The sequence below is a fragment of the Pan troglodytes genome, chromosome 18 (assembly GCF_028858775.2).
Source record: "Pan troglodytes isolate AG18354 chromosome 18, NHGRI_mPanTro3-v2.0_pri, whole genome shotgun sequence".
Classification (NCBI taxonomy): domain Eukaryota; kingdom Metazoa; phylum Chordata; class Mammalia; order Primates; family Hominidae; genus Pan; species Pan troglodytes.
This window is the reverse complement of record NC_072416.2, coordinates 48,577,025-48,602,859: the sequence shown is the minus strand read 5'-3', so window position 1 is coordinate 48,602,859 and position 25,835 is coordinate 48,577,025. Positions and strand designations below refer to the sequence as shown.

At 53.2% G+C, this 25,835-nt stretch overlaps 1 protein-coding gene across 1 annotated transcript in view; it reads right to left on the bottom strand.

Moving 5' to 3' along the window:
• NKD1 (NKD inhibitor of WNT signaling pathway 1) overlaps positions 1-25,835 on the bottom strand; it is a 100,616-nt gene that overhangs the window by 17,672 nt on the left and 57,109 nt on the right. Inside the window, exons 4-8 of the mRNA XM_016929817.4 lie at positions 22,667-22,733; positions 9,277-9,383; positions 5,423-5,518; positions 683-830; positions 106-190 (exon numbers count right to left, since the gene is read on the bottom strand). Coding sequence (XP_016785306.1) covers positions 106-190; positions 683-830; positions 5,423-5,518; positions 9,277-9,383; positions 22,667-22,733 — 503 coding nt within the window. The remainder of the gene's footprint in view (positions 1-105; positions 191-682; positions 831-5,422; positions 5,519-9,276; positions 9,384-22,666; positions 22,734-25,835) is intronic.

Below are 25,835 nucleotides of genomic sequence, written 5' to 3'. Positions count from 1 at the left end.
CCTGAAGAGAACACAGACCAGAGCAAAACTTCCTGCTCTGAATCCTTCAGAAGCAGGTACACAGCTGGTGCTCAACATATGCTCATGTGCACCATGCCCACATACCTGAGCGGGGCTCGCTGCTTCTTCTCCCAGCTCCGCAGGTCCTCAGTGGGCTTGGTCTCTGCTCGGGGCCTTGCGCTCTGCAGGTCTGAGTCCGGCCCGAGAAGCACAGGAGACACCAGGTGAGCCGCCTGCTCCCACCCTCCCCAGGGCTGCCTGGCGTGCAGCTGCTTTGCAAGGCCACTGTGGGAGGGTTCCCTGAGCTGGGGCTAAATAAAGGGGTCTCACGGCTACCTGCCCTGGACACATCCCCATCTAGCCTCACCTCCTCCCCCAGTCTCCCCCTCCAGCCTCACCTCCTTCCAGCTGGCCTCAAGGCTTGCAGACGCCGTGCTGCCTATAACACCAGCCTTCACTCCAGCTGCATGGCTCTGCCTATATGAGGCCTCTCACCCAGAATCCCTTCCCTCCCCTTCCCACCCTTCCTCCTACCCTTTCAAGGACCCATTTGAACCCCACCTGTCCACAAAGCAGCTGCCCCAGAAAGCCCACAGGTTCCCTTCCGGCCCTCCCAGGAAGGCTCTGTTCCTTCCTGAGATGGGAGGACATTGCTTCCCAGGCTCAGCCCTGCAGCCCTCACCAGCCTGATTGACAAGGACGCTCCTCTTGCTCTGGCTGCCATCGGGGGCCACGGTGAGCTTTACCCGCAGCATCTTGCTGGATGTTGGGGAGTGGTTGACAGAGGAGTCCACCACCTCATAGATGGTGTGCAGCAAGCTGGTGATGTCCTGAATGGGAGGGAAGCGGAGACCCATGCAGGGTTTCAGTCACAGGGCCTTGAAAATACAAACCAGAGGGCCTGGTGGACGCTGCAGGCCTGAACCCCTCTGGCTGCCCCAAAGCAGACCTAAGGCAGAAACCTGGATGTCTGAGGTTCGTTTGGGAGGAGATCCTAGGAAGCAGAAATGAGGGAGCAGGGAGAGAGAACAGGAAAATCCTATAAGAGAAAAGGAAAAGGGCAGGTTACAGCCAGGGACAACTGGGGCTCAGTCGCATTGGGGCCCTGGAGGGAGTGTGTGGAGCCCACCTTGGAACAGCCTCATCTAGATAGAGGGAGGGTTTAGAAATGGACTGTCATTCCTCACTGCCTGAGAGCTCCCCAAGGATGCTACTACATTCCCTGTACTTTGGATTTTTGTTTGTTTGTTTGAGATGGGGGTCTCACTCTGTCACCCAGGCTGGAGTGCAGGGGTGTGATCATGGCTCACTGCAGACTTGAACTCCCAGTCTCAAGCGATCCTCCAGCCTCAGCCTCCCTAAGTGTTGGGATTACAGATGTGAGCCATGAGCCACTGTGCCCAACCCTCCCTTGTGCTTTTGGGCTTCCCTGCAGGGGCCAAGCCAACTCCTTGTACCTGAGAAAGCTCTTACAGTGGGCACCATCCACCATGGCAGCAGGTGAACTTTGAGGTGGACCCAGGGAAAATGGAGTTGGGGCATCAACAGCATCTGCTTTGGGTTCGAAATGAAAAATGGAAAGGGAGATGTGTCCCTGCTATGGGCTGAACTGTGGCTCCCCACTCACTTGCAAATCACTCACTTGCAAATCCACAGGTTGAAGCCCTAACCCCCAATGTGATTGTATTCGGAGTAAGGAGATAACTAAGGTTAAACGAGGTCATGAAGGCGGGACCATGATAGGATCAGGGCCCTTAGAAGAAGAGGAGAGCTAGGGATATGGCTCACACCTGGAATCCCAGCACTTTGGGAGGCCAAAGTGGGAGGATCACTTCAGCCCAGAAGTTCAAGACCAGCCTGGGCAACATAACATTCTCTACAAAAATAAAAAATAAAAAATAGCCATGTGTGGTGGTGCACACCTGTAGTCCCAGCTACTTGGAAGGCTGAGGTGGGAGGATCATTTGAGCCTAGGAGTTTGAGGCTGCAGTGAGCCGTGAGCACACCACTGCACTCCAGCCTGGGCAACAGTGCAAGATCCCATCTCTTGTTTAAAAAAAAAAAAAAAAGGAAGAGACACCAGAAGAGGTCTCTCCACCACGTGAGGGCACAGTGAGAAGGTGGCCGTCTGCAAGCCAGGAAGCGAGCCCTCACCAGGAACTGAAGCAGGTGTCCCCTTGGTCTTGGACTTCCAGCTTCCAGAACCGTGAGGAATAAATTTCTGCTAAGCCACCCAGTCTGTAGTATTTTATTACGGCAGCTTGAGCTGGCTGAGACTGTCCCTAAAAGATAAAACTAATTTGTGAGAACTTGACCAAATCTCATCTCCTCTCCGAGCCTCAGGTACCCCTCAACCAGAACAGGGGTGTCCATACAATGTCTTCCAGGTGTCTCAAAACCCTTCTGATTGGGACTGGAGGGCACCGATTCTCCTCACTAGGCCCTTTCTATCTGGGTATCTGCTGTGGTCACTTGTCTGGTGTTGGGGTGCAGGGCAATGTCCTGCTTTAAATGGCATTGGAAACCTCTGGAGAAGACATTTTTTCTCTATGAAGCAGACCCATCCATGGTCAGTTACCTGCCCAGCAATCCTTCACCTCCTGCCTGTAAGTCCCACAGGCTGAAGGAGCTGAGGCAACCCCAGCACAGCCCCAGCCAGGCAGGCATGTGGGTGAGTGGTCCAGAGTAGTGGGGGCCGACAGAGGCGCTGACCCTGTCCTGGGAGGCACAGCCGCTCAGCTCAGTTGACTTGTCCTTTGACAATGCAGGTGGGAGGGGGTCACACAGAAAAGCCAGAAATCCAGGATCTTCTGTTAAATCTTCAAAATTGCTGATCTTGGCAACTGATTTTTAACAAAACCCTTTGCGGGACCAGACCAGAACATCTGGGGGCCAGATTGAAATTGTGGGGGCCATAAGTTTGAGACCCAGGCTCCAGGCACTCCCTAGCTGCCTTGCTCATCTCGGGGAGGGATCCCACTTCTTTCGACAAGGCCCACAGAGGACTCTCCTTGTGCCTCCTTTTCTTCCCTCTGGCTTCTCCATAAGGCCCCATTTGCTCACTCTCTCTATCTTGGGCAGCCCATGAAGGAGGTTTCATTATATAGATGAGGCAGCTGATGGCTGCTCACTTCATCCCCCAAACTTCTGATACCTTAGAGGACCTGGAGCCCTGGTGTGTGATCAGGGTGGGGGTGGTCCCAGCAGACCGAGGGTCTCAGAGCCTATGTGCTTTGGCAATTCTAGCTTGAAAATCAACCTCACTGACTACACAGGGCAGACACGTAGGAATCGGTGTGCTCAGTATTTCCTGCATGAACGAACGCCTGAAGGAGGAGCAGGTCTTCTTTCTGATTGGAAAGCTGGCCCACACCCCAGCTCTGGGCTGCAGATGCCGTGAGGTGGGAGCCCATCTGCCCTGGCACTCAGAAGGCGTGGAAGGGAACTGTATTTACAGCCAAATTTGAGGGGTGGCGTCAGGGCTAAAAATAGACCAGGGAAACACCAGACCAGTCCTCCCTCCACTCAAAACCACTCCCTGGCTCCTCGGTGGGAGGAAGACGTGACCCAGTGAACACTTTCTCCAGGGCCGGGCTGGGCCACCTTCCTTGGAAACCCTCTCTCCCTTCCTCTCATTATCAAAGCAGCGAAGGACAACGCAGGTTGAAGCTGTCAGCAATCATCTTGCTACTGCCAAGGGGAGAGTCTGCCTCACAAGAAGGGAAATAGAGCTTGAGGAATAGAGGAAATAGACTGAGGAAACAGAGCAGTGATGAACACCTTGTCCTGAAGCCACCGAGCCTCTGGGTCAAGCCATCCCCAAAGTCAGACCCCGGACCAAATTTCAGTTACATGAGCCAATCTATTTCTTTTTTTTTCGAATACAGCAGTTGGAGCATGTATTCTGTCACTTACATGTCAGAGTCCTGGGTGCTTAAAAGTCACAACTTCCTCCTCCAACCTGTTGAAACAGCCCGTAAACCACAGCCTGAGGAGGAGGTGACCTTGCTAACCCAGAATTCACATATGGCAGCATAAAGGTGAACTTCTCCTGCACTATCCACAGAGAAGAAAACACTCGTCCTGACCCAGGATGTGGAGACCAGTCAGCAAAGCTTTAGTGTCTCTCTGGGAACATGAGGCCCCCACATGCTGGACAAGAAGCAAGTGGAGCCCAGACGTGCTAACCTGCGACTGCCGCGCAGGTGCACGTAACCTCAGATCTATAACAGGTCTCATGCCTGAAGATGGGGTCCTCTCGGGGAGGGACAGGTCATCAGAGAGGGACAGGGGAGGAAAAGGAATGAGGAAGTGTAAGGAAGGATACCTACCCTCCAGCGGTGCCCTCAGGACCTGAAATCAAATCCAGGTTGCCTGCCAGGGCCTCCAAGGCCCCAGAAGTCTGGCCCTGCTGGATCCCCAGCCACATCTGTGTCTCTTCTGCTGATTGGCCACCACGGCCACCTCCTTCAGTTCCTTAAACACCCTGAGCCCCTGGCGTCTGCCTGCCCAGGACTCCCCCAAGGCTGTGCATGCTGCATGGCTCAGCTCCCTTGCCACCTCCTCCAGGAGGCCTCCCCTGGACCCTCCAGCCAGTCTCTGTCACAGGACCTGTTTATTTCCTTCACTGAACACATCACCGCTCACAGTTATCCTACAATTGTTTGGATCTGCCTCTTGTCAGAAGGTCAAAGCTCCAGGGCGAGGAACGTGTCTGTTTTGTTCCCTGCTGTGTCCTCATGCCTAGTACCTAGCACCCAACAGATGCACACAGTTGGTGCTCAATATGCAAAGACACAGGCAGGAAGGAGAGAGCTGCAGGAGGAGGGCCCTGAGCGAGAGAGACCGGCCTGCAGAGGGATAAGGAAGAAGAGGTTTGGGACGAGGCTGTGACCAGAGCTGTGACTGCAGAGCCGCTGGCAGGGCCCTTAGCACTGGAGGTGCTCATTCCTGTAGCCTCAAAACAAGGCGCTGTGTGGCCTCTTTGTGCCCCCACCCCCAAGCTCCTGGGCAGCATGGCTGAGCAAGGGAGGTGGCCTGTGGTGGTGCCAGCCCCACCCCTAGAGCTCTGGGACTGTGGAGAGAGGGAAGCAGGACAGGACTCGGTTGGGGCCTTGGGGCCATCTCCAGAGAGGCCCTAGGGCTCTGCACCTGCTCCCCCAACTTCTTTCCCGGGAGGGACAGTGCCTGGGCTGAGAGCAGGGGAGCTGCCTTCCCTCCCTGTCCTCTCTTCCCACTTGCCCGCAGCTCTGGGATGCCCCTCCAGATCTCGCAGGAGCTCCCAGCAACTCCCTGGCTGTTACGGCCTTCCCTGAGGGGCAGGACCGATGCAGGGGTGAGAAGTGGCAGTGGCAGGGTGCTGTGCCCAGGCCCTGTGCCTGCGGGTATGATACACGGCAAGAGGCCAGGCAGGTGCACTCACCTCTCGGGTGACCTTGCCGTTGTTGTCAAAGTCATACAGGGTGAAGGTCCACTCCTGCCGGCTGTCCTCCTCCACGGACACGTCGCACTGGAGCTCCTGGATGCAGAGAGATGGGCGGGGCTGGTCCCCTATCTGTGGCAACACTGACTGGGTAGTGGAAGCCTGGGCCTAGAGGCCAGGCCAAGGGGCGGCCACCTGTCCTCTGCCCTCCCCAGACCTTGAGTGGACAGGGAGCACTTTGGCCAAGACAGAACTGGCCCAGGAGGGCAGCCAGAGCCCGGGCAGGGGAGGTTTGGCCTGGGGACGGATGCCTGCAGGGGCGCCTGGTGGTCTGTGGGTCTTCAAAGACAAAGGAAACACAGGGGGTTCTGAGAAGAGGCACTGTGGCCTCAGAAAAGCTGAACTTGGACCAAGGGCAAGAAGCAACTAGAAGGCAAAGGAGCGGCAATTTGGGAGCCCCAGGAGGATGCCAGGGTAGGACAGCATGAGCATGAGGGGTTCGGGTGTCGGTCAGCCCCGGGATCCAGCCCCTGCAGGCCCCTCCACAGCTGTGTGACCCTGGGCATGTCACTGCCCTCTGCTGTGCCTCAGTTTCTCTTTGTATACATTATGGAAAATGACAGCCTCTCTCCCACGAGGTTGCTGGGAAGATTAAATGCCCCACCCACATGCCCTCAGCCCAGCTGTTTCCCTGCAGCTCTGGTGGGGACAGTTCCCGACCTCCCACCTCATGTACGCTTTTCTGTCTCAGGGCAGCCCTGAAGAGCCTGGGAAGGAATGCCCAGAGGCAACGGAACAAGGGAGGGACAGGAGGCAGTGGAAACGCCAGGCCTCCTCACCCCTCCCTGGGACAAATCTGAGCGCATGCTACATGGCTCCTAGGAGGCTCTCCAGCAGGCAGAGCGCACAGATGAACCCAGCCTTCACTGGCTTTCCTCCTTCCTCACACCTGCGCCCCAGGATCGCCTCCCCTACACACTGCCTGCTCCCAGTGCCATGTGGTCAGGTCTGCTTACGGGAATTGGAAACAGGAAGTGGAGGGTAAATGCTGGTGTCCTTTACACCCATGCTTGGAGCACTGTCTGGCACATGGAAAAGCTCAATCAATGGTAGTAGCTGTTATTTTTGCTGTAATGATTAACAGTCATTGAAATAATTATTTCAATCAATAATCAATGAAACAATCATTTCATTATTATCATTTTCAGGAACCTGAAGTCTCTGACCCCAGGGAATGTGAGACGCGAAGTGGTGAGCTGGTCACCGGAGGGCTGTGTGCAGAGGCTGGCTGAGTGTCAGATAGACAGTTCTAGGAAGCATGCTGTTCAGCAGGAAAGGGCTCCACAAATGGCCTTTCAGATCCATAAGATTCTATGGAAACAAGACCATTCTGTTCCATGGCATGCCAAACTCCACCTCTCCTTCCACCATCAGGAAGGTGGCACCTGGCTGGCCTGGCAGGAGGAAGGCTCAGCTCCCCAGAGAGGGAAAGGCACCTGCCTACAAATGCTAGTGGAGTGAGCCCCAGCACGGCGTCCTGACCCTGGCTGCTGCAGCTCTAAGCCATTTCCCTCCAGCAATTCTCGGGCGCCCACGCTGAGTTCAAAGCCAACCTTGCTTCAGCCACGCCCGTCTGATAACTGCCAAGGGCCCTCATTGCTCTCTGAGGCACTGTTTCATGTGGCATGACACACGTGCCTACATACATACCCCTACACACACACACACACGCATACCCCTACACACGTACCTACACACACGCATACCTACACAGGTATACCCCTATACGTGCACATCCTACGCTCACATACCTGTGTACACACACACACACACACACACACAGCATTTACCTGTCTCCAAGACAGCTTGGGTCTGAGCTTCAGAAACATGAGTTGAGTAACTGGCCACTTGTCCCACCTGTCACATGCGGGTCTCCTAGGCCTCTCCCACACCCCACCTGGGCTTCTCAGTTGAGTCCTGCCCATGGACCACAGCTCAGTCCCAAGTCTGCCCCTCCAGAAGCAAGCACACTTGGGCTTCCAGGGAGGCAGGATGCCTGGGCCTGGTCTTCCTTCTGCCACTGAGTTCAGCCCTGGGCTTTGCCAAGCTCCCCAAAAGACCCTACAAGGACCCAGGTGGGCTTAGGGCGGGGCTGGGCTCCAGGAAGAAGCTGGCAGCCCTAACTCCTACTAGATACTACCTATCCTCCTCAGGCGAGCCTTCAAGCCTCTTGGAGGCTGGAGTGCTGGTGTGCTGTGTGGGGAGAACAAGCTGTGTGGTGTGGCCTGTGCAGGATGGTGGGGCATGGCAGGGAGATGACACTGGAAAGGGGGTAAGATCGGTCACCAGCGACCCTGCACACAGGGAGTATCCCCCATGTCCCACCATCCAGCACAGGCCACATCACGCCACTCAATCTCTCCACACAGCACGCCGGTACTTCAGCCTCCAGGCCTTTGCTCCTGCAGCTCCCTCTGCCTGATAGGCCCTTCTCACCCCAAAGGCTCCCCTGTGCACCCCTCTCCCAACTCCTACCCCTATGCTCAGAGCCTCACCCACCTCCCCAGTCTCTATCCACAGCCGCTGTTCCCTCCTCCAGGCACCGCACAGAGCCTGGAAATGCCAAGTGTCCGTTACCCCACACCCCTCGGCCTGACCCCACTCCAGGCTCCCAGATCTCATCTCATCACTGACTGTGCAGCCACTGGGTTTGGGGCACTCAACTGTCCCCTGGTCACACTGTGCACTCCTTGACGGCAGGAACCACACCCAGTCTAAGCTGGGTACCCTGGCAATTAGCCGGTGCCAATCAGCATTGGTCAGAAAGAGGGGCACCCTCTTAAGCACTTTAGACCTTTAGGTGCACGAACTCATGCTGCTGACAACAGCCCAATGCGACAGACATCACCATTATCCCCACCTTACAGGCGAGGCACGTGAGGCCACTGAGACTTTAGGGAACTTGCCCCAAAGTCTCAGAGCTACTAAGTGTATAGCCAGGATTTGAACCCAGGCCTGCTGACTCTAGAGCTATGCCCTGGTGGTCTCAGGAAGGCAAACAGAGGGAAGGAGGGAGGGAGCAAGGAGGGCAGAGCAGTGGGGAAGCTCCATGCAGCAGGCCTGGGCCTGGCTCTCAGCACTGGCCACTGTGCTGGGTGCACAGGAGTGTGCTACACTATCAGGCGGTGGGGAACAGACTGTGCAGCCACTGGGTCTGGGGAACTCAACTGTCCCCTTCTCACCCCAAAGGCCCTTCTTTTCCCAAAGACTCCCTTGTACATCCCTCTCCCAACTGCTACCCCTACGCTCAGAGCCTCACCAACCTCTGCCCACAGCTGCTACTCCCTCCTCCAAGCACTGCACAGAGCCACAGGGAGGCACATCCTTGGTGGTGCCCACATGGGGAAACTCAGGCCCAGAGAGCGTCAGGGTCCTGCCCGTACCTCCTGTTCATCCATCCCACCTGAGATCCCCCACAGGCACCCCCAGAACAGCCTCAAGAGTTGGAAGGGAAGGTTTCACCGAGGAAACTGAGGTCCAGAGAGGTGACAGCAACAGAAGGGCCAGAGTCCTGCCTCCCTCGTCTACTCTCATGCCCTCTCCCAAGCTGCTGGGCACACCCCGCATGGAGGGGCTGGGACTGGGCTGAGGGGGTGGGCAGCGGTGAGTCCCTGGGGTCTGCCCTGAGCCAGGACGGCCCCAGATGTGGCAGAAGGAACCTCCCACAGAGGGTGCTGTTCATGCAGGGGAGGGGCCTTCCTGTCTGGAAGAGCCTCAGCTTCCCTCCTCCCAAAGCCCCAAGCTGAGAAAATCCATCTCATCTCCTCAGGACCCAGCACCAAAAGGAAACTTACTTCAAACTTCAGCTGCTTCTTGGAGCCTGGGCAGGGTTCGCTCACTCTCTCCATCTTCTTCTCATCTCCGCTGCCCAGCCCGTCAGTCTTCTCAGGAGGCAGGGCCACTGTCGGGGAGGCAGGCGAGGGAGCATGAGGAGCAGGGTCCAGACGCCAGGCAGCCACGCTCACTGCACCTTTGTCCTCCATGCCTGGCCTGGACATTCTCGCCAGGGGGCTGGGCCCGCTCCTGCCCTGCCCATTTGCTGGGGTCAACATCACACTACTCTGGCACCTGGTACTGCCTGGGAAGACCTTCCCCCAACATGGTGCACCCACTTGCACTGTGGGGGGCCCCCTCAGGCCCCCACCAGCCTATGACTTCTGCCCTATGGAGGCACACAGCCACCCAGAGCAGTGTCAGGCCAGAGGGCAGATGTGAGAGTGGAGGGGTGCTTCTGGAGCCCAGCGAGGGAGCTTAGGGACCATGGCCATTTTCTGCAGTCTCACTCCCTTCTGTGTTGACATTTTGGCCTCCTCAAAGGTGCCACCCACCTGAGCACAGCCTACAGCAGGCACCTTGGTGGATGGCCAGGAGGAGTGCCAGAAACAGAGTTCAACTGGGTTGGCAAAGAAGTGCACACACGCACTCGTCCACATACATGTATGCACAAGCACACATGGACACACATACACACGCACATGCACACATATGTACACTCATGCATCACACCTGCTTGCACACATATGCACACTCACACATGCACACACACACATACACAAAAGGCATCTTCAGGGAGCACGCTCATCCTGAACCTTGCATTTGGCCTCTGCTCACCCCAGGTCCTCCCCTCTCTGCCAAAGGTCACGGTCCTGTGTGTGGCCTGCCAGGAACTGTGGGAGGGTGAGTGTGAAATCCCAGGACCTACTGACACTATTTTCCTGAGGATGCCAGCTCAGGGTAGCATCATCGTCCTTGACCTAGGATCCAGACTACAAAGTGCCATCAATTCTTGGAATGTCCCATAAGCCTCCTTTAGTCCCTTCTGCCATTTTGTCTCTGTCAGATAGAGGGGCTGGGGTTTGCCGGAGACATCTTTTCCAGGCCACACTCACAGCTCCTCTCATCTGATTCCTTCTGTTGCCCTGGGGTAGTAAATTTGTTGTCCTGTTTTAAAGGTGAAGAAACAGCCTGGCTCCTACTCCGGGAAGGGACCCTGGCCCCTCCACCCTGACCCAAGGGTGGCCAGGGGGTCATGTGAGGAGGTGAGACTCCCCAGTCAGAGAGGAAGGCAAGGCAGGACTTTCTCGGGAAGTCAGCAGCCTGGAGAAATGAGGCCGCTGGGCCAGGAAACTAGATGGGGGATTTGTGTCTCTCCGATCCCACACTCCCACCACACTCACACACCCCAGCTTTGCAAGCAAGGACCCAAGCGCAGTCCCTGGGCCAGGCAAAGTGGAGATGCCCCCAGTGGGCCTGAGCCCCAGCTCTCCTGCTCTGCTCCGGTCCTGCGGGCTGGGAGCTCTCTCCTCTGCAATTAACTAAGGCACTTCCCCTGGTGTCCTTGCGCCTTGGCGCCACTGTATATAAAGATGAGGCAGCAATGACTAAGCACTTGCTGTTTACCAACTCCATCCTCATGAAGCCCTGTGAGGCAGTTATTACGATTACCTCCATTTTCCAGATGGGGAAACTGAGGCTTGGAGAGGATAAGTGCCTCGCTAGTAAATGACAGAACTGGGATTTGAACCCAGGTAGCCTGAATAATGCTCACAGTCAGTCCACTAGGCTGCCCCTCCATGCCTTTCATGGCTCAATTCGGGAGACTTGGTGCTTCTCTCAGCCTGCCTCTCTCTGTCTCATGGAGGCCAGCCAGCCAGGGCAGTGGTCATCTCCACGTGGGTTCTGTTCTCTGGCACTGTGTGACCCTGGGTGGATCACATACCTTCTCTAGATGTCTCAGTTTCCCCAACTGTAAAATGAGGAAGCTACCAACCCCTTCCCCGGAGGATTCTTATGTGGATCCAACAAGCTCTGATCATAAGGGGCTAAGACCCCCAGTGCACTAGGTCTGGCCATAAGTAGTAACAGTCAGGAGACTGATGGCCCCACCCCACTGACTCCTGGGAACAGCTCAGTTAGCAGCTAAGTTTTCTCAAAACTGAGGCTTCAGGAATGCAAATGGACACAAAAGCATTATATTAAATACAATACAGCCTGTGCGGGCAGCTTTGGACAAGGCCCTTGACTCCTCTGGACCTCAGTCCCCTTGTCTGTAAAATGGGAATATGATGGCCTCACTTTCACAGGGCTGTTGGGAAAGGGCAATGAGGAAAGTGCTTACTGAGCACAGTGGCCAGCACGCAGTAAGTGCTCGACAAATGCTGGCTTTGCCAAGTATGTCTGCCAGCTGACAGCCCAGATCCCAACGATCCTGCTTGACCCCAAACTGCCCCACCAGAGAAACCAGAGTAATATCACGGCCTGCAGCATCCTCTACTCACCCCTCCTAAGCAGGGGGAAAGAAGAGAAAGAAAAAGAAGAAAGAAAAACAAAGCCCAGCTCCATCTTCAAAGCTGCTGCCTCTCTCTGCAGAGGTCCTGGCTGGAGATGCAAGCTGGCCAGGCTTGTTGAAACCAAACTTCAAGTTCAAAGGGAAGTTATCAGAAAACCACCTTCAGGTTCAATGTTGCCTTTCATGTTCCACTTGATAAAATCCAAAGAAAAGGAACCTCTGTCCCTGCTCTCTCCTCCTCTGGAGCACTCTTCCTCCACCGTGCACGGACAGCCTGTCTTCCCTCAGGACCTCCCCTTTCCTTCCTTTCTCCTCACCTGAAGGGGCTGGAAAACATCCCCCTCGACCCCTCATATGTCTTCCCCAAAGACCATTGTGGCCCGGATTGTCCTCTCTTCACCAGTGGCTCCCTCATCCCATCCCAGCTCAGAAAGCCACCCGGACATCCACAGGTCAGACGACGGTCAGTGAACCCGCCAGGGGCCCCTCCCAGCATGGGGCCTGTGATCCATCCTGCCCTGGGGCTGTGGGGGTCAGGAACAAGGACAGTCAGCACTCTCTATCCCCACCAAAGAAGGTCATTCACCCTCTTATTGTCCCCTAACCAGTAGCTAGAAGAGGTGGCAGAGAACCGGCCATGCAGACCCCAATGCCAGGGGCAGGCGCCAGGCCTCATCCACATATGAGCCCTCTGAAACTAAACTAAGTCAAGCCACCACAGCCCCCAGCCAGCCCTGTGCAGAAGAAACCACCCTCCACCCATCAGTGAGTGCAGGCCCACTGGAGGCGGGAGAGGCGGACTGGTGCTCGCTGCAGGCCACCCAGGCCACGCCAAGGGGGATTGCAATGATGATAGTTGAGATCAGCTTTGGCACCAGAGTCTGAGTCCATTCTCTGCCTCTGATTCCTGTTTAGCCCAGCCATTTTTCCCCTTGAGAAATTATCTTTTGGGGGCCTAATTTCAGGGGGTGCTGATCATACTGATCACTCTTCAATTGAAAGTCTGAGGAACTATAGGAGACACTGCTCATTTGGAAGAAAAAAGGAAAGCAGGGGACCAGGTGGGGAAAAAAGGCCTTTCACTTGCCTAAGAAGCACTTTTGGGTGACTTAGAGCAGGAGGTGGCAAACTACACTTGCTGAGCCAAACCTGGCCCACCTCCTGTTTTTGTAAATAAAGTTTTATTGGGACACAGCCATGCTCATTTGCATTGTCCATGGCTTCTTTCACTCTGTGACAGCAGAGTTGAACTGTTGCAACAGAGCCCACAAAGTCTAAAATACATACTATCCGGCCCTTCATGAAAAAGTCTGTGGATTGATTGCTGCTTTAGATGTGTGCCACCCTCCACTTCCACCAGGATATGTGCTTGATGAGCAGGGCACAGACAGTTTCACCTATTACTTGCCTGCTTGGCTGGAAACCCTTGTGCAGTACACAACCTGCCCAACCATACAGTGGCTGTGGAAGAAAGAAAATGTCAACTCTGCTTTCTTAAGGCCTATTGTCAGCCCATATGAATCTGGGGGGTTGGTAATGGTTTGTGGAGCTCCTTCTCTTTGGAAACTGCTCCCTGTCCCTCCTCACACCACAGCCACGAGGAGTCAGCTTGCTGTGTTTACCAAATGACGGTTCTCTCCCCATTAGCTCCCAGCCTGGCAGCTCTCCACCCTCAGCAACTGCCAGATTAAATGCATTACTTGACCATCTTCACCCGGCTCCCTTTGATGTTCCCTTCTCAAGCTTCAAAATACCTTTTGGAGGGAGATCAGACAGCATTAAACAGAATTACTAATTAATTAAGCAAAGTTAAATTTTAAACACTGTTTGTTGTGTTAGCCAAAAGCCTGAACAGAACAGACTTTTTTCCTCTGCTGAGATCAAAGACAGTCTCTTCCCTCTCCCCTCCCCCAGTTTAAAAAAGGGAGGGGTGGGGAGGAAGAGAGAGCGAAAGAAGAGAGTGAGGAAATACCTGAATGGTGACAACTTTGATTGTGGGTCTAGACACCCCTCCCGCCTCCCCATGGGCCCAATGGGAGGCTCCTTGGGGAACGCATGCTGTGAGAGCCACAGTCACTCGGGACTGTTTACCCTGGCAAATGGCAGTGACCCAGGGAGCAGGATGGCACAGCCCACCCAGCCCAAGCTGCTGACAGCTGGCGCCACCCAAACAGCAACAGAAGAAGGCCTGTGAAATAAAACAGACCTGTCCTCCTCAACAGTACAACAGGGTGAGCTCCTCGGGGCTCTTCCCCCTGGTCTGGGGTCACTTGAGGTCACTAGGAGACAGGCTCCAAGAAGCAGGCTGTGCACTGTACAACCCCAGGTGGTGCCACTCATATGACCAATACCCTAGATATGTGTATTGCTTATGACATCCTTTGGGCAGATGGCAGAAAGGTGTCTTGAGGAGGGGCAGCTTTTTTCTAATTTGCATGAATGCATCCAGAGCTAGTGGGGTGCTGTCTCCCGCCATTCAGTCTAGCACTTTATTCTGTACAGTCCTATCTGGGACCTTCTGATTGCTTCACAGGAGCCTCCACATCTGCACAGCCAGAAAACAAGTTTCTTGAGATCTGGCGCCTTCTAGGCTTCTGCTCCCGGGTTGCCCAATGCCTAGCACTTCCCATACGTGCACAGGGCAGAGATTCCGCCAGGCCTGCTGAACTACAGCACATTCTACAGGTAGGCATAAGGAAGCTTGGCTACATAACAAATATGCCATACCTTCTGCCTTGATGGAGACTGGGAAGTGCCATGGGGAGGTGGGGAGTTGAAATTTACGTAAAAATCCAAACCTGGGATGATACCAGTAAATGCCAGCTTATCTTAACACAATCCAGAAAGGCCTGGTGCATATGAAACTTGGAAAGAAGAGACAAATTTGAAACACAGTTATGACTAAATCAGCCCCACTAAAGACCAGAAATTGCTAACAATTCAATTGCATGGCAGACCCCTCTCTTAGCCTAGTTACCTGGCAAGTTCTTCTCAGTGAATACAATGTAAGATTTAACACAAGCCAGAACTTCCTTGCTAGAGTCTGGATGCTCGCCCTGACATATCCACAGTCCTTTCTCAATCGTCCACGTACAGATTATCTGCTGCAAATATTTTAGTCTCAGGGTTGCTTGCCAAGATGTTTGAGTCCACAACCTTCTGACAGCAGCTGTTCGAGGGAATGCAGATGAATTTTAATATTAGCCTCTGCCAAATATAATTAGGCGGGTAAATCTGCTGCCAGTAAAAAGAGAAAGATATCATATGTGCATTCCAGGCCAAATGGTTTCTTGCAGTATCTGTATCAGGCTCTCCTTAGGGAATGAGGGTCCTAGCGATCCCACCTCTGTTTGTAAACACAGCCACATACTGTGGTGGGCTGCACGGAGAGACTGGTGAAGTTAGTAGTACCACACATTATTCCATTAAGTCCTCTTAACACTGTGCAGGGTATGCTACTGTTGGCATCGTACAAAAGAGGAAACTTAGCTTAAAAACCAAAACTGATTATGCCGTTTCCCTGCTTAAACCCCTCCAGTGGCCCCCTTTCCCCTAAGGAGGGGTCCAAAGGCTTCCACGACCCGGCTGCTGCCACCTCTCAGTCCCGTCTCTCTGTGGAACTGCTTTCCCCTTTCTGAGCCTGCCATGCTCTCATGCTGTTATCCCTGCCAAGAACACTCTTTCCAGCTCTGCAATTCCCACTCATCCTTCAGGTCTTCAGTTTAAGCCTCCCTTCCTCTGAGCAGCATGCTGTCACACCCTCAGGGCTAGGTTAGGTTTCCCTGCTCAGTGAGCCTTATTACACCATCATTATATCACTCATTTAATCATCAGAATCTTCCGTCAGCCCAATATCTCTACCCTGAGATATATATGTCTATAGTGCGGTGTCTATCACACTATAGGTGCTGCATCATCAGCAGCATCATCAAAATGAAACAACGGTAAGTAGCAGAACCAGGATTTGAACCCAGAAGTTGTGGAACAAAGAGAACTAAATCCCAGTTTCCCAACTCCTCAACCACTGGCCTGTCCACTCTCTCAGACCACAATAGCTGACACCTGTTCCTGCCTGTCCAGCAATCCTTCTCCTCCTTCTGATGATAGCATCTGGCTTTCCTCCCCAGAGCTACTCATCCCCCACTCTCAGTCTATCTAGTTTATGGAGACTGATCCCACTCCAGGGTTGCACTGCACTCAGTACCCCCACCTGACCCAGCTTGTTTCATCCTGAAGGCCACGTGGCTGGTCCTAGGTCAGTATGAAAGAAGAGTTTATGAAGAAGCTAATGAAGCTAGGCTTCTGGGCCCTCTCACCTACACGGGCCCTTTCCAAGTCAGGATGGGTCTTTGCAAGGTGTTTATGTGGTCATATGTGTTTGTATTTGTAACATTTTCCAAATTAGGCATTTTATCCTCAATCTATTAAGATTGTCATCTAACCATTCTGACATCCTGTGCCTGTGTGAGTTGATACTAGGGGAAATACAGGCATTTCTGGACATGAGCTAAGGAGAGACTGATATTTATTGTCTCACTGAGTTGGTGAGATATTTATTTTGGTTTGGCCCCAGAAAGCTTCAGGTCCCACAAAACCTAGATCTACCCTGGTCAAGTGACCAGTAAAGTGGTCAGTAAAGCGAGTCCAACATGTGCAAGAACCCCTGTGACCTGGGAACTTTCTTCCACCTGACAGGGCTGTGCTCATAGGATGGGAGTGCCCAGAGCTGGGAACTGCCACCCTTGCCCCCTGTGGGGGAGAAGCCACCAGGAGACAGAGGGAGAGATGATGGAGAGGGAGAGAGAGGGGCAGCGAGCGAGACATGTGTGTGAATGTGTGAGTATACGTGTGTGTGTGAGTGTGTGTGTGTGTGCGTGCATGTGTCCATGACATGGTTTTAGCTCCAGAATCCAAACAGGCCTTTTTAGGCAAGATCTACCCTAGGATTTTTCAATTTCATGAGCCAAAAGTTTAAGTGAGTTTCCAAAAGAACCGAAAGAATCCTGACTTAACAAATCGTCTCTCTGAGATCCTGCTTTTTAGGAAAAACCACCAGCACCAGCACCACAGCAGTAATTCACTCACCCAGGGCAGTCCCTCTAGGGTGATTTCCAGCTTTTTCACCTGTGGGTGTCTGCCCCTTCCTGAGACCAGAAATGCCACCAGGGACTTCTCCACCATCCTGCCTCCCAGCTGCATTTTACTGCCACTAGATTTTGCTTATGGACCAATTGTAACTGAGGGGAAACAAAAAAGGGGGAAAAGGGGGTGGGGGAGGAAATCCTTCTCAACAAATAACATTCTGGCCTTTTTTTCCTCATCAGAGCATAAGGCTGGTGGCCACTCGGCTTTGAGATCACAGGATTGAGACGAAACATCTGTTCAGGGAGGGAGGGGGAAGCCCCGGGAGAGAAGGGGAAAGGGGAGAAAAAGCCTTCTGTGGGCTAAAAATATCACGTCCCTTCCATTCTCCCCCGCCCGTCCCCACCCAAGTTAAAACATGTGATGAAATTCGGCTTTTACAATCTAACCCCGAGCTACTTGAAACTATTAAAGCCTCTCCGGTATCTGACACAAGTCAGAATTTCCACTGTTCCAGCTGAGCTTTTATGAGGAGCAGACTTGAGAGAAACTGCCAAGGTAACAAAGTCCGCTTGTTCTCTGTCACCGCTGCAACTCAGCTTCTGGGGGGACTGTAGGGGAGTGGAGAGTCAGGGCCGCTGACACCCCCCGACAGGACAGGCTCTGAACTGAGGGAGAGGAGCCGGCGGGGCATGGGCACCTGCCCCTCCATCTGGGGGTCCCTGCTGCCCTCCCATGAACTCCTCTTCCTCCCAGCCTTCCTGGGAAGCCACCGCCAGCCCTGTGTATTGAGGAGCCTTGCCCGAGAGTCCCGGGCAATGTCCATGGCTACTTCCTGAGAAGTCTTGACTCGCTCTCTCTCTGTTTCTTGCCCAACTGCTCCTTGAACCCCAAGCTCCAATCACCAGGTATCCCACGGCCTCCTCGGTACCTCTCCTTGGATGTTAAATGGGCATCTTGAACCCAACTGGTCCAAAAACGGGAGGCTTGATGGTCACCCGCCAAAACCTCCACCTCAGAAGTGACACCGCCAAATCCTTAGTTCCTGAAACCAAAAGTCTAAGATGCATCCCTGATCTCTTTGTTCCCTCAACCCCCTTCTCACCAGCTCCAACCTCCAGCCCCATGGACCTCTCCCCAGCCCCAAGCTCCCAGGCTAGGCCAGCACCATCTCCTCTCGCCTGCGACCCTGCAGTCACCTCCTGGTTTCATTGCCCTCTTCCTCCCTGCCCATGGGCAGTCCCTCCCAGAAGCCAGAATTCACTTCTTAAAACAGAGGTCAGAATCCAGCAGTCACCCACCCAACCATCTGGGCAGAACCACGCAACCTAAGGGCGTGGTCCCACACTAGCCGACCACCCCACTCTCATTCCTGATGCCACATCGGCCTCCTTTCTGTTCTTCCCCAAACACCAAGTTCCCTCCACTCTGGGGTTCTGCTCACTCCTAGCTGCTCTCCCCCTACATTCTTCCATGGCTGGCTCCTTCCTGGCATCTACATCTCAGATGAAACATCACCTTCTGAGAAAAGCCTCCTCACTCTACCTCTCCCTGGGTTTTACGTCTTAGCAGAGAACCACTACTAGAAACTTCCATGCTCCTTCGCAGATTTACGTATTCATCCCTGCCTCCCTCCTGTGAATGTCGTGACTGCTGGGCCTGCCTACCTTGCTCGTGCCTGTGAACCCAGGGCCCAGTAGAGCCCCTAGCTGCAGCAAATGCCCAGCACATACTGAATGGTGAGGAGTGAGGGGCCAGATTCTGTTCTCAGTCTGCTGTGTGACCTTGGACAGGTCACTTCCCTCTCTGGGCTTCAGTTTTCCAACTACAGATGAAAGGAAGTACAGGCCTCCCAAGTTCCTTTGCCCAACATCTGACCCCTGGGAGCCTGGACAGACTGGCCCAGGCCCCAACACAGGTACACAGGTCCTGCCTGAGAGGCCGGAGGGAGGGGTCACCTGCTTTCAGTGAGGCAGAGGGAGAGGTCACCTGCTTTCAGTGACTACAGGGTGTTGACTTTCCTTCTTCAGTGAGTGTTTATTTATTGAGCACATACAGCATGCCAGACCCTACTCCAGGCACCAGGAGTACGGGGAGGCCTTTGGAGATTCTAACAGGATTAAAGAAGCTTTGCAAAGAGGCTCTTTGATCTGGGCTAGGTAAATGGTTATAAACATGGGCTGACACCTCTTCAAGAAAACTGAACCCAGGAAACAAGAATCATGGCAGCTCAAGTGTGCTGGGCACTTACTGTGTACCAGGGCCACCCTTGGGACCTACATCCATCACCTCACTGTCTTCACAATAACCCTGGCAAAGAAGTGTTACAAGGAACCCAGTGAGGAAATTGAGCCACAGGGAAGTGACTCGCCCAAGGTCACACAGTGAGTGTGGGTAAGCCAGGCTGGAATGGGGTCTGAGCTGCGAATTCATAGAAAGTCAGAATCAAGGGAGGAGAGATGAGGAAGGCAAAGTTAGGGACCATTGCAGAGCTGAACAGGCCCCGAGCTCCCAGAGTGCTGCTCAGCCCCCACCAGGCCTCAGTCTTAACACTGCTCCCTGCTGGGCAGAACCACCAACTCCAGGCACATCCACCCTTGGGCTGAGGAAGCAGAGACCACCCCACGGGCTGCCACAAGCGCACGCCAGGCCAGTGGGGAGAGGGCAGCAGGGCCAAAGCAAGGCCTGCCCTGGAAGCTGGGAGGCCTGGGCCTGGTCCCGAGGAGGAGGGGCTGCCTGACTTTAGTGGCTCTGAGCATCTCCTTTAGGGAGCAGGGACCCTGCAGGCTGGACCGCGCCCTGCAGAGCAGCCTTCCTAAAGATGCCGGAGAGTGGAGAAATAGAAACCAGGCACTTGAGGATGCGGAGAGACAACGAGCAAAGGCCCAGAGATGAGACACAGAGATAGCCAAGAAGCTGGGCAGGGGCAGCGTTCACCAGGTGAGAGGCAGGGGGGACCTGGAGAGAGGGAGATGGGAGAGGGGGATGAAGCAGTGGCTGCAGCACCCTCAGACACAGTGACTCCTGGAGGCCATGCAGGGGAACGTGGCCTGGCTACCCATTCTCCCCGTGGGGCCCAAGCCACAGGCTGCGACTACCTGGAGTCCTGCCCAGCTGTGGGGGCAGGGAGGCTGGGTGTGCGCTGAAGGTGAGCATGGGGTCACCCCTCCCTGGTCCTCAGACCTCAGCTGGGTCAGCTGAGGAGGGGTCCCTCTCCCCTTCTCCCCACGAAAGCCTCACCTCACCAGCCCTGCCACGCCCAGCCAGCTCTCAGAGCTTGGGACTTTTGATGTTTACTTTGTTCTTTCCCCAGTTCAAAAGGAGCTCTGCAGCCCTGGCCCTCGCACCAAGCCCAGCCTTAATCTCCCATCCCTCCCGCTCCCAGCTGGCCAGTTAAGGCGGTTAAGACGCTGGATTAGGGCCGGCTTTACATAACAACGCGGGAGCTAAAGCCATCCTCTCCTGGGATGGCTAAAAGACTTCTTTTTATCTTCACGCCTCAGATGGCCTTTTTTCTCTCTTAAACAGCTCTCCAGCCCGCCAAGAGGCAATGAACTTGGCCAACAGGAAGACAAAGAAGAGATTCAGGACTCGGCTTGTTCTCCCTTAGTCAGTAGCACAGAGGGACCCCCCAGTCCCAGGTCCAGAGCAGGCAGCTGGTTTTCTGTGGCCAGAACTCAGTAGCACCTGCTCTCACCAGACCTAGCCATGCGGTGGCCTACCATCCACACCATATCCCCCACCCTGGGGTGGGAGGCCTCGGGCCACAGGACCAAGGGTGCCAGAGGACTATAGATGGTCACTGGGCCCAGGGTCCCTCATGGGGTCTTAAGGGCCACACGGACAGGTCCAGATGCTCACCCGACTCAAACCAGAGCAGCTTCACTCCTACTGCCTTATTTACGGTTTTCACCTTTAAATACTGACATTAGTTTTTAATTTCATAAGGAATACATAATTGTGGTTTTTTGATTTTTTAAAAAATATAATTTTAGAATTATTGGTAATAGAGACAGGGTCTCACTATGTTGCCCAGGCTGGTCTTGAACTCATGAGCTCAAGTGATCCTCCAGCCTCAGCTTCCCAAAGTGCTGAGATTATAGGTTTGAGCCACCATGCCCAACTATGTTCTTATAAAAGTTTAACCATGAAATGCAGATAACACAGACTTAAGTCTCCTCCCATGTTTGGAAAGAGTTATGGTTATCATCTGTCTAGGCCTCTATCCACACAGTCATATGCATATGTGGTACCCTAAGAAACTCCTGAGGATGATCTGGTGCCTTTTTTTCACATAAAAGATACCAGACTGTATGCACACACAAAGCTTTCTGTTCATGGGACTCCTCCCCCTTGATCTGGGGCCTGCTTACATTTGAGTAAAGTTTGCTAGATACCTGGCTCTCCAGCCTGCCTCCAACTTCTAGGCAACGGAGTGAGTATCTTCAAACAGTGCTTCTCTGAGTGCAGTGTTCATGCAAGCCACCTGGGGAGCTTGTTAAAATGCAGATCGGATTCAGCAGGCCTGGGCTGGAGCTGAGAGTCTATATTTATAACAGCTCTCAGGCCAGATGTGGCCATGGTCCTCAGGTCTGGCCCATGCTCCCCTTGAGAACTTCCCAGAACTGTCTGCTCTCCTCTTGTGGCCCTTCAGACCCCTGCAGGGCTAGATCCCCCTCCGCAGACCCTTGCACCATGGCCCCCCAGCTCTCCAGCCAGTTGTCTGCCCTGGTCTCAGCAGAGAGGTCCTTCCTTACTCTTATAAGGCAGCCCCCCGTTTGGTGATTTCTTTCCCTGTTTCTGAATTTAAAATCTCCCATTCAGGAAACACTCTGCTTCACGCTGTCATCCGTTCCTGGCACCAACTCTGGGAGCCAAGCAGGGCAAAGGCCCTTGTTCCCATTCTATAGATGTGGAAACTGAGGCTCAGAAAGGTGGGGTGGCCTGCCCAAAGTCAAACCAGCACACCAGCAGCCAGCAGACCCTCTACACTTAAGCGTCCTGATTCTCTCTACAACACGGCACTTCACCATGAAGAAAGCAAGCAGCGGCCAGGTGCAGTGGCTCACGCCTGTAACCCCAGCACTTTGGGAGGCCAAGGTGGGAAGGTCACTCGAGGCCAGAAGTTCAAGACCAGTCTGGACAACATAGTAAGACCCCATCTCTACAGAAAAATTTAAAAATTAGGTTGGCATGGTGGCATGCAACTGTAGTCCTAGCTACTTGAGAGGCTGAGGTGAGAGGATCACTTGAGCCCAGGTCGAGGCTGCAGTGAGCTACGATTACCTACTGCACTCCAGCCTGGGTGACAGAGCAAGACCCCATCTTAAGAAAGGAAGAAGGACAACAGAAGAGAGAGGTGAAAGGCTGGCTGTGTGTGTGTGTGCACACTCATGCACCAAGAGAGTGACATGATGGAGGAAACAGAATAGGCACTGTGTGTAATGCTTACTCCATGCCCAACACTGCCTGATCACACTTCACACATCACTCTGAGCAGCTACTCTTATTATCCCCAGAGGAGCAGCAGAGTTTCAACAACCTGTCCGAGATCCCCCAGCTAATCCGGTGCAGGGCCAGGACATGGACCTAGGTGACCGGACCCCCACCTGGGCTTGGACCTATGAAGTGCCACACCTGTCTCTTACTCCTCTCCTCCATCCCACCCTCCAGTCCACCCCCACCCAGAGTCACAAGGTCCCTGTTGTGCCCTCCATCTGCAGATTTTCTGGAGTACACAGGGCACACGGCCAGCTGAACACCCGCTTCCCCCACTCGCTGCTGCTGGGAAGAGAGCAATGGACTCCGAATACCTTCCAGCCGAAAGTCGTCCTCCTCTTCCTCGCTGAGCGTGTCTCTCAACACGTCGCCCACGAGCTCCTAGAAGAAGACAGAGCAGAGGCATTGAGCAGGGGTTGGGGGAGCCCAGTGCTGGGACGTTAAAAGCGGTGCCATGAGGACCCTGGGCTGATTCTTCTGATTGGAATTCAGGTCAACTGAGGCAGATCCTATTGCACCTGAAAAGTTAAGCGCCAAGGTGGGTCCCTCCTGCCCTTAACATAAACCCACACGCATCAGCACAACATTCAGGCCACCGCAGGCTATGGCTCCACCGGGTCTTCCATCATGCCTCCCATATTTCACCAACACACATGCCTTCCGGAAACCAGCCTGATTCCTTGCACACACCCTGCCTGTTCCCCACCAGTGAGTTAAGGATATCTGGGATCTCATCCCAACCAACCTGACCAGGAGATGTCAAGTTAGCGAGGGGAGTGTGGCTGGTCCACAGGCTGGGAAATTTCTAGGATGTCAACAAAGGCCCCATCTGTCTGACCCACCCTAGCAGGATAACTCCAAATATGGAAGAAGCTAGACCATACCTTGTCAAACTGTCTTCTGTATTTATTGGTATTCTGCCAGAAGAGTTCTATGATCAAAGAAGATTCTTTTAAACAAAGTTAAACAAGATCTCTTACAGCAGGACTTATCAGGACTTTTCCTATGGTTCTAAACACTGAATCTCCAAGTGCTGGCATATTTTGCATTCTCCAAACTTATTTAGACCATGGAGCTTCGTTTTTCAAAAGTATCACATGATACGCGTGTCCCAAGAAACCCACTTTAGGAAATACTCCTGTTATGGGAGGACAGACAAGCGTTTGGGGGATGATGATGCTATGGTAGCGGTTCTCAAAACACAAAATGACAAGCAATAAAAAAGCCCAAACTCAGCAGCTGTCACCAACTTCTCTTTGTGAAAATAAAAGAGAAAAAAAACAAAAACAAAAACAAAACCCAACCCTCTCCTTAGGGGAAAAAAAAATCTACACCTCAGATGATGCTTAAAAAAAACCAGTCCTCTTCTTGATGAACAAAAGAAAAAACACGGCTTTGTATTGCTGATCTCATCAACTGGACACAGCTGGAGGTAAGCCTCTTGCTTTTTTTTGTTTTTTGTTTTAAAGACAAACAGCTAACATTTTGTGGCTGTTCTCTTTCTTCTTTCAAATCTTTCTAGGGCATTACACACTCTTTCTTAAAAGCTGTTAAAATGTGGCCATTCAGACTCCGGTGTCCCATTTACTTCAAAACCAGGCTACTTTATTCCTCGAGTCAGGATGGCTTCCTCTCCTCCTCCGCCAATTATTATAATCATCGAACATATCCTGGGCTTGTAAACTGGCTGTTTGTGTTAACAGAGCCCGAGTTGACAGGGGAGCTGGGAGACGATGACAGGAAAGGGATGCACACAGGTGGCATCATTAGATGGCTGCGACGCCCCAGCAGCCAATTAAAGCCCATCTTTCATGCAGAAGAGAGACGGGTGCCACCGCCCCCTGAAAGGCTGGTAGGCAGAGCTTCCTCGAGGGAACAGGCAACAGTCTTCAAGAGAATCTGCGCACCTCTTCATGCTGAGGTCTTCTGCAGAGCGGGGCTCTGCGCCTGCCACCCTGACAGCACTGCAGCCGGGTGACAGCATCAATGAGACGTCTGAGTACTTGTGTCTTTTTACTGGCACACTTGGAAGAGTTTAAAGACTCCAGACATCGCCACCAACAAGGCAGCCGTGTGGGACCCTATGACGATGACCGCATGTGCTCAAGGCACCCCAGTCACCACCTAATGACAGCTTCAGCACTCCCTGCTCGGAGAACCAAGCTCTCTGACACACTCAGAAAGCAGAGTTCTGGCAAGTTCTGGCATAGGCCTCTCACCACTCAACAGTACCCTGCTCTGGAGAACACTGGAAAGCTCCCCGGAGCCATGGTTCATAGACGCACTGTACTGTGCCAATGCTCAACTTTGCAAAAATTCATCTCCCCAGCCAGGCGCAGTGGCTCACGCCTGTAATCCTAGCACTTCGGGAGGCCGAGGCAGGTGGATCACGAGGTCAGGCAACCTGGCCAACATAATGAAACCCCATCTCTGCTAAAAATACAAAAAATTAGCCAGGCGTGGTGGCAGGTGCCTGTAATCCCAACTACTTGGGGGGCTGAGGCAGAAGAATCGCTTGAACCTGGGAGGTGGAGGCTGTGGTGAGCTGAGATTGCGCCCCTGCACTCCAGCCCAGGTGACAGTGTGAGACTCTGTCTCAAAAAAAAAAAAAAAAAAAAAATTCATCTCCCCCACTGAGCCACACGGCCCAGGGTCTGTGGCGTGCAGCGTGCATGTTCCTAGAGCTTTGAGTCTCTAGGCCAGAAGCCATGTGGGATGTTGAGCCAAACACAGAATCACATGCTGGCTGTACCGCCTGCCTCGCCTTTGGACCTCAGCCTACTTATTTGTAAAATGGGCACAGTCATCAACCATAATAATAATCAAACAGCTGACACTTACTGTGCATTTTCCATGTGTCAGGCACCATGCTAGGCACTTTATAGTCATTCCTCAGTACCTGTGGGCGACTGGTTCCAAAACTCCCTGAGGCTATCAAAATCTGTAGATGCTCAAGTCCCTTATATAAATGGTGTAGTATTTGCATATAAACTACAAACATCCTGCCCTATACTTTAAATCACCTCTAGATTACTTACAATACCTAACACAGTGTAAATGCTATGGAGATGGTTGTTAAACTGTATTGCTTAGGGAATAAGGACAAGAAAAGTCTGTATGTGTTCAGTACGGATGCTTTTTTGTTTCCAAATATTTTCTATCTATGGTTGGCTGAATCAACAAATACATAGCCCATGGATAAGGAGGGCCAACTGTGTAAGCGTGTATTTATTAGCCCCCTGAATCATCACAACAGCCCTGGTCTTTCCATCTTTCAAGAAATAGATGCTCATTAAAATGATTTGCAAATTGTAAAGTGAGAGGTATAATCATTACTGTTATTTTCTACAAAGAAAGTGGCCTCAACCCTGAAGTACTGTATGAGACCAGAAACAGTTCTAATGACAGTCACCCGTCATCTACCAAGTGCTCACAGTGTACGAGGTGCTGACCAATGGGATCTTCACGGGAGACTCCGGAGAA